At 52.2% G+C, this 12654-nt stretch overlaps 1 protein-coding gene across 1 annotated transcript in view; it reads right to left on the reverse strand.

The window, feature by feature from the left end:
* The window catches only part of macf1a (microtubule actin crosslinking factor 1a), a 47377-nt gene extending 34928 nt beyond the window's left edge, over positions 1–12449 (reverse strand). Inside the window, 29 exon segments of the mRNA XM_085901151.1 lie at positions 1831–1966; positions 2040–2131; positions 2263–2385; positions 2479–2577; positions 2655–2762; positions 2836–2919; positions 3006–3165; positions 3237–3430; positions 3495–3633; positions 3720–3898; positions 3978–4138; positions 4219–4402; positions 4479–4605; positions 4680–4834; positions 5511–5663; positions 5747–5968; positions 6039–6143; positions 6262–6423; positions 6494–6571; positions 6638–7115; positions 7276–7430; positions 7496–7589; positions 7675–7802; positions 7878–7973; positions 8042–8161; positions 8239–8345; positions 8560–8672; positions 8740–8906; positions 9608–12449. Coding sequence (XP_085757277.1) covers positions 1831–1966; positions 2040–2131; positions 2263–2385; positions 2479–2577; positions 2655–2762; positions 2836–2919; positions 3006–3165; positions 3237–3430; positions 3495–3633; positions 3720–3898; positions 3978–4138; positions 4219–4402; positions 4479–4605; positions 4680–4834; positions 5511–5663; positions 5747–5968; positions 6039–6143; positions 6262–6423; positions 6494–6571; positions 6638–7115; positions 7276–7430; positions 7496–7589; positions 7675–7802; positions 7878–7973; positions 8042–8161; positions 8239–8345; positions 8560–8672; positions 8740–8906; positions 9608–10624 — 5136 coding nt within the window. The 5' untranslated portion in view covers positions 10625–12449.
* Between the last annotated feature and the right edge of the window lie 205 nt (positions 12450–12654).

Below are 12654 nucleotides of genomic sequence, written 5' to 3' on the forward strand. Positions count from 1 at the left end.
GAGCTGTCGCACCAACAAGGAGCGAGCCAAGTCCGGGTCCACCAGTCCATGACTAATGGCCTCGTGAACCGTCAGCCGGTGTCCGGATCGGGGGTCCACGATCCCACCGGCATACAGCTGAGCTTCCAGGAGTCGCTTGGCCACTTGCCGGTCAATCAGTCCTTCCTCAATGGCGCGGAAGATGCCGACTTTTCTCCCGGAGCGGAGGCAGACGCTTCCTCCGGGTTGCTGTTTGACGGGAAGTAGAAGACCCGAATCGTCGTCGTTGGGGACGCAGCGCCGAAGCAGCTCACTCGGGTTCACTTTCTCGGCTGTGTTTGGATCGATCAGCTCTCTGCGTTGGAGCCTGGACTCAAGCTTGGCTTGAAGGCTCCTGGACGTCAAGAGCGTCAAGTCTTCTTCTCTCATGAGAATTTCCAGAATATCAAGTCCCGCCTCCTCACAAATGAGCCCAGACTCTACAGCTGAAGCGAACGCACGCACGCTCAGTTGTCGCCCACCGGTCGCGGATTCCACCAGAAGCCGAGCGCTCTCCAGCTTTGAGAGGGACTGCCCGGCGTGAGCGTCAATCAAACCCTCGCTGAGACTCGCGTCCAGTGAGAGGACGAGGAGGCCGTCAGATGAGATGAGCCCCCCCGTGGTGACGAGCTGGGCCTCCAAGAGAAAGCGAGCTGTGTCCTGATCAATCAGACCCCGCTGAGCGGCTTGGAACACCGGCAAGGTTTCCACGCTCCCCAAGTCCAGCACGCCGGCGATGCAAGGTGCTATCTACAAAATGAATGAAATACATTATATTCTTTATATTTTTGATGCCATGCAATAAATTCACATGCGCTACGTTACTGTATGTAGCATTAAGGAATAATCAAAAAGATCCATTTCGACAACTTCTAATAGTGTGGCTAAAACGACACTACTTGTAATTATAATTATAATAAATTGAACTTAAAATTGTATGTAAAAAATATATATATATTTTACATAATATTAACCAGGCATTAAAACTATCTGTTGTATTTATGTACTTAAAATTAAAATAAAATTTCCCACAAAATAAGCGCATGAACGAAAACAAGCAAAGTGGTTTAGCATTTCTTTAGGCAACATAATAAAAGAAGCGAGCAGTACTTACCACCTCGTGGAAAGGCACGCTTAACGGGTAGAATGCGGGGCGGCGCGGAGTAAGAAGCTGTTAGCGTTGTGCATGCCACACTCCATTCCGACCTTTTTTTTTTTTTTTTTTAACAATACTGTGAACGCTAACGCTAAACGTCCGGTGACGTCCACAATGTTCCTTTGTGGCCGCTTGCTGTTAGTGGTTGTTGGCAAGCAAAATGCTGCTTTGAAGAGTGACACACGGTTAAGAGAATTGCATTAAAACAAACAACATCAAGTCAGACACACTTCAACGCTCGTGATCTGGACACAACATGCTCATGGTGATTTTTTTTTTTGCAAAGCAACACAATCAGATACATTTGTACCAGTGTACTCAATGTCAAACATTATTTTGATGCTACTTGTAAGCTTGCAATAGAGCCACAGGGCACTGTATTAGGTACCATAAAGAGTTATGTACAGGTTTACCTCTCCTGTACTATTGTGGGTTGTTATGACAACAGCAGATGGGCAGATGTGATTGGTTGTGATGAGAATGACAAGATGAATTTATGAAATGAGCTTGGCGGTGGAGTTAAATGACACGAGTGCAGGCGTGGGCAAAATGAACAATGTGACCTTTTGCACACACACACACACGTGACATTGTGAACACGCCACATGCACGCATTTGTGAATGATGTGGAGTCTTAAAGTGACTTTTGCGCCCACCTTCCTCTCCTCCGCCTTGGCCAGTTGCTGCTCCAGCTGCTGCATTTGTTGCGCGGAGGCCTGGCACATGTCGCGGTAGGTTGACGTCAGCTGGCCCAGCTGCGCCTCCACGTGGGCGCGCTCGTCCGGAGACAGTCTGCGGACGGGCGGGGCGAGAGGGTCGAACGATGGACGACAGTGGACGTGTGCGTGCGTGTGATGGGACTTACTTGGCGGCTTGTTTGGAGAGAAGAAAGACCTGCGTGCTTCGGATGGCTTCGGCCACGTCGTCTTTCTTGGCGGCAAGTTGCTCGCTGATGGCCTGCGTGAAATAAAAACATGAGTTAATATTCAGAATTTCATTTGCAGGGTTGGCTCTGTCGCTAAGCTAACGTAGCATTAGTCATGTCTGGAAAGTGTTGCAGCGCGACGCTAATGGAATCGAATGTTGACCTGTTGTGCGGCGAGTGACGACTCGGCGTTGGGGCCGGCGCTCCGTCCCTGAAGACCTCCGATCCAAGCCATCAGGTCCGACACCTGACCCACCCTGGCCTGCTTCTCCTCCTCAACTTCTTTCTGCAGGCGTGGGAGCAACAATTGTTACCTACCGCTCTTATAAAATTCGCTTAGTTGTTTCTAAAACATGTAAGCAACTATGTAGCACTTTACCTCTTCTTCTTCGAGTCGCCGGAGGGCGTCGCTGATGTATTTGACGTGTTGCGTCGTCAATGTGACCAAGGCCGTATAGCGTGTGCGGAGGTCCATGAACTGGTCCAGGAAAAAAAAACAAAAAACATCTTGCCGATCTGTATTGATACGCAAACCCGCATTTCCGATGAAGGCACCTCCTGAGTGATGGCGTCCGAGGAAGAGTGCATCCTCCTCCTCTTCACCGGTGATTTGTGCATGGACTCCACGAAGGCTCTGAAAGTCATCAGCTGAAGCTCATAGTCCTGCGGAGAAAGCAGTCGTAACTTTTATTCTCTTGCGTCGCAAAACTCGATTGCTTTTGTCTTTACGCTTTACCTTGACTGAGGTGCAGTACTGTTTGGAGTGAGTTTGGCAATCGTCTAGTTTGGTCTGGTTCTCTTCAATCTCGGCTACCAAAGCCTAAAATGACATTTATGGAATAATTTTCACGACGTTGTAGTGTTACGTAATCAGCGCTATTATCGCAAGCGCAAATAATAACTGACCGTCTGCTGCGCCAGTTGCTCGGAGAGCGCCTTGCTGTCGGTGGTCCCGGCCGGCGTGTTCTCCTGCCGCTGCGTGGTCTCCTGGATCCACGTCGTCAGCTCCGAGTAGCCGTCTCTGTACTGCTGCAGAACCGAAGCGATGGCCTGTAGCTCCGCCCGCCTGCACCCAAAATGTTTGAGATGAGGTCAGTGTAGCCTGGGTCGTTAGCAGAAATTCCAGGCGCCGCTCACCTCGTTTCCATCTGCTTCTTTACGCCGCTCCACCGCTCCGCCGCTTGATCGGCTCGTTCCTGATAGCGTTCCAGCTCGGGGCTGCGGTCCGGGTGGAGGGCGACGAGGCGGGACGCCGCCTCTTTGGCCCGGAGGACGTCCGACTGAAGGGATTCAAAGACGCCCTCCTGCTCAGACAGCTCGCATTGCCACTTCTGCCAAGAAAGAAATCAAAGTTGCTGCTTTGCATTTAAAATATGTCCCTTTCAGCCACCGTACCCCTAATTGATCTCGAAGACTTTGGATGGCCGCCGCGTCAGCAGGAATGATGTCCTCCTCGCTCAGCCTGCTCTCGTACTTCTTGACCTGACTCTCCGCCTCTTCCAGGCAGCGCATCAGCACGTCCACCGTTTTTAATCTGGACAGGAACAAAATAAACATGATAAAAATCTCTTTACCAGCGTGAACTTTACCACGCTGCCATTTAATCGTGAGCACACTGACTTTTGCAGAAAGACGGACGAGAGGTGGTGCAGCTTGTCCATCTTCTCCACGGCCCGGTTGAGTTCCGAGCGTAGGGCGGGGACGCCCGAGGACGCCGGCTTGTCCTCCAAAAAGGCCACGCAGCGCCGAGACACGTCACCCAGGTTGGAGCGAAGTGCGTCAAACTCACGCTCCACTTCCTGAAAAGAAGGACGCAATATTTGAAGGCAGATGTTCTCAAACTATATTGTTTCTCGATGTGATAAAACTCCAAGTGACCTCCTGGTCAGCTATCCTGACAGCGTTGTCGGCGCTGTCGTCGGCGAGCCGGCCGGACGTCTGGATGGCACCGATCAACCTCTCCTCTGCCTCTTTGAGACGTAAGGTGACGTTCTGCAGCTCCGACATGTACGAGCGCGACACCGACTCGTCTTTCTCCTCTGAAGACACACAAGAGGTTGTGATTTTGGGTGAGCCTTGAGGGAGCTTCGGGACCTTGGTTTGGGGCGCGCTCCCTCACCGCTCTCCATGCTGAGTAGCAGTTCGCGGCAGCGCAACTGCGCCTGCCGGACATCCGTCTCCAGCTCGCGTCGCTCGGCCGGCGTGAAGAGCGAGCTCTCTCTACTGTCGGACAGGAAGTCCGATAGGTGGGAGTCCAGGTGGTCCAGGACTTGTTGGCGCTCTGACGGGGACTGGCTGCGGACCTGAGGACACCCAAATTCGGATATTTTAAAAAGTGGCCTATTGAGGAAAAAAAAAGACAATCGGATGCCGACTGACCGTGTCCAGGTTCCACTCGGAGACGGCGCCGAGGTCTTTGAGGAGGTAGTGCCAGGAGACCACGCTCTTCATGTTGATGTGCAGCTGGTGCCATAACGACATCACCTGCTGGTACAACTGCTCCGTCCTGCAAGCACCACCGCGCCGGGCTCTCGTTACCCAAATATTCCAAAAGAAAAAGATGGCGCCGTGCGTTCCAACCTGCCGGCGGCATCGATGGCCTCCTGGTTGGGCGGCGGCACGGTAAAGCAAACGGACGGCACCATGGCCTCGTTGCCCGTGGGGCTGATTACTTTCCACTTGCTGCGCTGGCCGTTGTCCTCCAGCACGCATTCCTCGCCGCGGATGATGGTGATCTGGAGGACGCCGGCCGGGATGGAGCGCGATGTGATTAGACGGGAGTGAAAATGACGATGCGGGCGGGGGGGGGGGGGGGGGAAGAGAGGAAGAAATTAATTATTGAGCGTCGAGATGATTGAAAGAAGTCAAATGTGTCAGTGATGAAATGACATGCACATACGGAAATCAAAGCCCAAACACTGATGGTTGAATGAGTTTTGTTGAGATGATGATGGGAAAGTGCACCAAACAAGCCCATTCGGAACTTCCAAAAACAATTTGAGCACATTGCGAAGATCTTCAAAGGACCCGTATCAATCGACATGGCCGAGCGCAAAGCATCGCAATGTTTTTTTGTTAGCCAATTAAGCAAATTGCGTTTGTTTAAGACTGGTGTGACTCGAGCGAGCGAGGAGGCGGAGCCGATCTGAAGCAATCAATAAAACAAAACGGCCGCTCTACCTGAACGTTTGTCTTGGCGGGCCGACGGGCGAGTGAGGAGAAGGACGGGAGGATGGGAAGAAGTGAAAAGAGGAAAAAGATGCGGGGATGGAGAGAGAAGAAAAGAGAATTTGTGCTCGTGTACCATGTGACCGTTCAATAAAACAGCAAATGTCATCTCAGTGAACAGGTTGGAAGGGATTACGGTGGCGATCTGGTGAAAACAAAAAAAAAAGTCGCTTTTGCGGCTACCTCGATTTGTTTATAGTCGCAGACGGCGCGGACGGGCGTGGCCGCCGGCAGAGGGGTGTCGGCGCAGCGGGGCCGCAGCTGCACAAGCGTCTTGGCGCGGCCCACCAGACTGGCCACCTTCCCCCGGTGCTCGATCAGCTGCTCCTTCTCCTCCTGCAGCCGCATAAGCAAAAAAAAAAAAAAAGATGAGATCAAAACCAAGTGTTGCTTTTCCCACTTTTTGGCAAAACACCTACCATGGAATCCTGCAGTAGGTCTTCCAGCCTGCTGAGGCGGCTATTCCTGTCGCAGGTGTACTGCCTCTTGATGTTCTCCTGAAGCTGCTTCAGGTACGTCTCGCAGTGGCGCGCGTCGCTCATGAACTGGAAGTAGGTCGTGTTGTCTTTCAGGTGCTGTTCCACGCACACGCAAAGCTGGTCCACCCACTGCCACTGCGTCTGCAGCGCCGCGCTATACGCCTGCAAAAATATATTTATGTTGGTTTTTTTTTTTTCTTAAGAAGGAAATGAAGAAGCCGCTGGTGCTCACCTCCAAAGTTTGCTTGGCCGGATGGTTTTCCTGACAAAGGCGCAGCGCCGTTTCCTGGAGGGAGCGCATCACGCCGTGTTTCTCGTCCAGCTCGCGCCTCAACTCCTGAACGCATAGTCAACACGAATCATTTTTCAAAAGGTTCATTCTAAAATTGTAATTGAGAGTCTTCACCACTAGATGGCAGACAACAGCTCAATGATTTTTTTTTCAATTGGCTTACGCTGTACATCTCCCGCTTGGCGTCCATGTTGGTGTTGTTGTGGCTCCAGTCGAAGGCGATCTCATCCTCCTCGCGCTCGTTCAGCCAGATCAGTTCCTCGGTGCAGTCGCGCACCAGCGCGTGAAGACTCTCCAGGCTGCGGAGCCGCCACGACGAGTGCTCCTAAAGCACGCCGCACGCCGTTAGCGTGTAAGCGAGTGAGTGGTATTTGTATCTGTGTGTGTGTGCTGACCAGTAGTTTGCAGTACTGCTGCTCCAGTTTAGCCAGCGTCTCAGAGTAGTTGCTTCTGAAGTTGACTGACACTTTGGCCTACGACACAAACACGTCATCAGTATCGCTGGCCTGACATCTTTTTGGTGTTAGGGGGGCACGCACCTCGTAGCTGCGAGCCTCCTGCAGGCCGCTCATCAGCTCCTCCACGGCCGCGTGCACGCTATTATGTTCCTGCAGGTTGTTCTCCACAGAAGGAAGGTCCGCCCCCCATTCAGCTCCTTCCAGAAGTTCCTGAAGCACCCACAAAAGTTAAGCTAGGGATCCCGAGTCCTCCTAAGGGGCGTCTGAACACGTGCCCGATCGTACCTGCGTCTCCTCCACCCATCCCAGAAGCTCGTAGATGAACCTCAGGCCGCCCTCGTCCTCGGATGACGACATGGCCACCAGCTGAGAACGTGCCATGGGGCGGCGGATCAGGGCGGCCCCGGCGGCCCCTAACATGGTCTGGCCCAGAGAGAGTCCGGGGCCCTCGACGGGGGCTCGTCGGCTGAGAAGCTCACCCCCCGCAAAGTGACCTTTTCTGTACAGGCTGGAACACTGAAGTCGGAGAGACACCAGCTCCTCTTCAAGGCACGACAATCTGCATGCCGACGTACAGATTCGTTTTAGTCAATACGCCCAAATAAACAATTTACACCCAAAATATTTTGCCTCTATAATGAATCAGTCAACTAAAGTGGACCCTCCTCTTATGTGATAAGATGCAAGATTGCAAACGTTTCTTGACGTTCTCATCCTACCTGAATGCGAGCTGCTCCACTTGGTAGTACTTTTCATTCCGGAGGACTTTAAGCTCCTGCTGCATTTGTGCCGTCAGCCCCTCGCAGTCTTGCAGGTAGCAGGCCAGCTCGCTCCCGCACTGCGCCGTCTCGCCGCTCTCCGCCCGCGACATGTCCTGCGCCGCATGGGAGCCGTCAGTCAAACCGTATCGGAGGTCACGTCAAAGACGCGAGTACTCACAGCTTGTAGCGTGTTCTTCGCCAGGGTGAGCTTCTCCTCACAGTCCAAGGCCAGGTTCTGGAATTTGTTTGCTCTCTGGAGCAGCAACTCAAGCCTGAACACACATATTGAAATCAGTACAATATTGGCCACAAGAGGGCAGTACAATACATATATGCACTCATGAAGTGAAAACATGCCTGTCTACTGCAGGTCGGAGAAGCTTCTCCCGCTCCAGCATCTCCAGGATGAGTTTGCCCCACTCCTCCTCCAAGTCGTTGGGGTGGAGGCCCTGAGGAAGCTTCACGCGGCCAAACTCCATCCACACCTTGTGACACACACACACACAAATGTGACGAGGTCATCGTGTGTTGACGATAACAAAGGCGGGGCAAATAATTACCTCCAGAAGTTTATAGAGGTGTTCCACGTGACTTTTTTCCAGCTCTTTAGCGGGAATCTCCGTCTCTTTAAAGTGGATGTACTCGTTGTAAAGTGCCTGCAAGAACACGAGAGACTTTTTTTCAGTGACTGGCTGAGGAAAGAAAAAAAAAAACAACGCTTCACCTTGAGTTCTACTGGGTTCTGTGGAAAGTTCCTGTTGGCCATGATGGCCGTTTGCTGGCGGCTCCATTGGAGCAGAGACAAGAACTTGGACTGATACTCGGACCAGCGCTGATCCACTTCCTGAAATTTTCAAAATAAGAACATTTGAGTGACGTGGCGGTATGGCAAAAAGGCAAATTACATTAATTGGGACATACGTGTGCGGCAATGCCCTCGCCTCCCTCTGGGATTTTGGGGAAGGCATCATAGATGGACGAGACGTACGTGATGACCGACTTCTCGTCTGGGGACGGAACATCCACGTCTGGTAAAAAAAAAAAAAAAAGTATTATATATTATTCAAATAATTACAATTTAAAAATATTCAACCACTAATAGAAAAATAGAGGAAAAAAAATCTAAGCTTTTTATCTGTGACATAATAGCAACAACCTCTTCACTGAGGAACTCTTCCGAATTCAAAAGTCACGACAGTTAATAAAAGTCCATCCAGTGTGGAGTGTGAAATGTTTCCTCACCCTCGGCGTCTAGCAGTCTGGTCACCCCTAGCGACTCCGCGATCTCAAAGGCCTGCTCGAGGTTCTCACGGTTGCTCTGCTGTGCCACCGCCTCCATGTTGATCAGGTCAGGTCTTGTTGGGGAAGATAATTATTAAAAAAAAAAAAACGCAGCTGGGAGTCACAATTGTGTACACTAACCTGTATCTGTGCAGCAGAGCGTTGAACATGCGTCCGTCGCTCCATGATGAGGTGAAGTTGACACAGCGGAGACCCGGGCAGCCTTCGGTGGCCTGCTGGCTCCATAGCAGCAACTTCTCCTTGGCGGTGAGGTCGCCCGACTCGCCGCACACGTAGATCTCAGAAATCTGCGTCAGAATACAAAAGGAATCACCCCCCAAATTCACTTCGATCATTTTCTTAGAACCTGGAACCTTCAGTAAAATATCCTGTGTGTGGTTGCCATGGGAACAGACTTCCACTATCTATTTAGCCAACCCAAATGGATTATTCCAACAGCTCATGGCGGCCATGACCCTCAAAAGTCAACGAGTTGAGCTTAGCGCGTCGACGCGGCTTCATTTCACCCTCATCATCATTCCAAGGCCACATTCTGACCAAGAGAACATTTTCAAATGTGTGCAGACACAGCAGTGACTCAGCAAAGTGCACCTAGCATCAACCTGGCAGCTATGCGGCACACTTCTGCATCACCCTGATGGCGGCAGAGAAGCTTCGAATGAATATTTATGGGCTCCTAACAGTCATTTCAATCCAAACACAAATAAAGAGCAAGGAAGTCACAAAAAAAAAAGGCAAGCAGCTCTGTGTCGCCTTGATTAGACTCTTGGGATAGAGGCAGGAAACACAAGGCCATTGTGCCTGATAACATGCAGACAAGGCATCATTAGAAGCCTAATGATAGCGACATGTTGGAGGCACCAACAGTCGCCCACTCACATGCCTGAAAAAAAGAAAGCTAAATGCTTAGGTGCAGCAAATAAATCCGAATTAGGAGGATAACTCCCGCTGGTTCCTTCAAGAACCAGTTTTTGAGATGTGGGCTGACCTGCGGCAGTTGTTTAGCGGCAGCCCGTTGCTGCAGCGCCATCTCCGCTGCGTCCAGTTTCTCCGCCGAGCTAGCGCTTAGCAACATCTGCCAGTCCCCCCGGCTAGGAGTGGTGACGGCCGTTTCTGGCGAGGTCAGCGGGAGATCGCTGGCGTAGCCCGACTCCAAGAGAGAGCATCTCTCCTGCGCTCGACTCGGCGTGTCCAAGCTAAGTTCTTCGGCGGCGGCCATGTTGTCCGCCATCCATATTTGGTCAAAGGCCTCCTCTTGCGTGTCTCCTTCGTCCTCCGACAGGTGTACTTTGAGAATAGGTCCTGCAACCGGGAAAGGAGCGGGAGCCTCTTTATGGACCTCCACTTCACGGTCACTTTGGGCCCTCCATGCCGGAGAGCCGTAATCGCTGGGGTACACCGTCTGCACCACGCAGAGCTTCCCATCCACCTCTCGGATGTGGACCACGCCATTGTGCTCTCCCGAAGAAGGCATTGTCTCGACTTGCCGTCGTTGAATCCTTTCAGGAAGCGTCCCCTTGTTTGCTTTCTCTTCTTCAAGCACGGAAGGTTTCTCCAGGACGGCGTGGACTTTCTCTCGAACACGGCAAAGCCTCCCCCCTCCTGGGGTGGCGCTACCAGCCGGAGTCGCTGCGGTGGCGGCGGTTTGGCCGGGGATGCTGGAGACGTCCACGATGGCACTGGCGGCGTCTTCCTCGCCGGGGAGGCAGAAAATTCCTCTCCAGCCCGGACTGAGTTTGGGGCTGCGCTGAGTTTGGGGAAGGCCATCAGTGGGAGAATATGCAGATACGGGCGAAAGCATCCTGCAATGTTCCGACGTTAGAGGAGAATCCAAAGTTCCTTGAAAGGAAGGCTTCGTCTCAACAAGATCTTGGACATCGACTTTCCTGTTTTTGCGTCCCTTGCGCTTCCGCCTGAAACGTAATCGTTTCTTGGACGACAGCGGAGGCTCTCCGACAAGTTCAGAGTCTGGCGGAGACCTGACGCAACCCATGGAGTTCCCCATCTTCTCGTCTCGAGTCCCGAATGGGAAAGCATATAGGAGCTGCCAAACAATATGGATTGGCGCTCTGAGATGGAACCTTCCTCAGCCGATAAATGATTCAGTGGCCGCTTCACCCCCGCCCTGCCGCATCTTACGTGGTCATCTTGTGAGAGTGCCTGCACTCTCAATCCGCAGTCAGAGAATCAGCACACACATAGTCCCTGCCCTATTTTTATTTTATTTTTAAATCCCGGACTTCTGTGAGCGTTCAAGGACACGGGGGGCACACCAGAAACAGGAAAATCCGCGTGGTTTTGAGTGAGTGAAAGGTCATCCCCGGTGGGGTGCCGATCCGGAGGAGGTATTAAAAGATGGGGTGGATGTTCCGTGTAGTGAATGAAAGCTCCGCTTTCCGAGCTGTGCGCGGCGTCCTGATTGGTTGTGAGGGAAACACACCGAGCGCGGCCCACCAATGCAAAGACGGGATGCTGCCGGGCTCGGCCAATCGTCTCGCAGATAGCTGGACGGTTGGCATCGGCTGTCGCGTGAGTCTTGCAGACTTCAAAACGTAGCGGCGACTAATTCCCGGCAGGCGTGGCATCATGTGGAAATCCTTTCTGCTTGCGCGTTGTTTCTCGATCCACGCCAGCTGGGGAGAAACGAGCGAGCGTGGCGCGACTTCCCTCCGAGCGGCGATCTCGAGACCGACGTCAGCCACGTCGAGGAGTTTCATTCATTGTGCCAGCCGGCCGTAAAGCTTTTTGTCAGCGTGCCAGCTCGAGCCTCCATCAGGTGGCGCAGTGCGACGGACGGCACAACAAATCCAGAGTTTGCGCAAGGACCACCAGCCTCGATCTGTCCCCCCCCCCCCTGGAGGGGAGCTTTAGCTCCGCTAGCAGATCCGCCCCTGCTCCTGAGATCACCAGTTGACGCCAAGGTCTGATGTTCACCAACTCGTTTGACAGGGCGTCTCCTCCTCAAGACGAGCGATGGTGTCACAGCTTCTCGGCCTCCCCCTCGCCCGGTTCACGACGTCTGCCTGCTTTCTCCTTCCCTCCCTCCCTCCCTCGCTCGCTCGTCAGCAGAGGAAAAGCTTTTTTATCTCCCGGCTGCTGCTGCAGCTTCCATTCTCGCTCTCTCCTCCTCCTCTGTCACTTTCTCACATCGAAAGCAACCCAACCCTTCCCTCTTGCTCACTCACACGACTCTCCTCCTCCTCCTTTTCTCCACTTCCTTGTTGCTGCTCTCTCGTTTGTTAACCATCCACACGCTGGAGCCGATAGCTACGTTGACGCTAAATCAACCTCCGCGCTAGCGTGAAATAGTAACATTCAACACGTGACACGTTGCATCACTAAGAGGATTAGCGGCGCCGCCGTGACATTTTGTTGAACAACCAGTCAAAAAGGACCAAAAGCATCACAGAGGTGTCCTCGTTTTTTTTTTTAACCTGATTCTTAAGTGGAATACGACAAGCTATGACCCACATGTTTTTATAATTAACTCACACAAGTACTGTTCATACTTTCCATGATGGGAATGTCAAGTGAAGTCCAAGCCACAAGCTGGCCTCCCTCCACACACACACACATAGACGTGCTGAGTCACGGCCATGCCGTTGCTTTGCCAGCACGTTTCCGCAGCAACCCGGCCGCCACTGTCACCTTCACGCTTTTAATATCTGGACTGTAAGGCCGTTGAGGAGCTTCGGGACCTGACTACAACCACCAGGAGAATCCGGGCTCCCTCTTGTGGTATGCAAAATTACACTTCTGTTATATTTAACGCTCCGTGGCAATTTAAAATGAAATCATAATGAAGTACCAGCTAATAAATTGCGTAGGAATAGGAAGGAAGAGCTGGAACAGACCTGGAAGTGGAGGATGATGGTCCAGATGAGACCCAGTGTGAGTTTGGGGTTCCCGTCGGTGATGTCATCATTTCTGATGTTGACAAGTTTGACCTGGAAGCAGGAAAGGGGCCGTCATTTATATAAAAAAATAAAAAATAAAAAAAGTCTAGTGTGCAAAGCCCTTGAAGACGTGAGGAGG

Source organism: Syngnathus leptorhynchus, chromosome 20 (genome assembly GCF_054491065.1).
Source record: "Syngnathus leptorhynchus isolate UIUO chromosome 20, UIUO_Slep, whole genome shotgun sequence".
Taxonomy (NCBI): Eukaryota; Metazoa; Chordata; class Actinopteri; order Syngnathiformes; family Syngnathidae; genus Syngnathus; species Syngnathus leptorhynchus.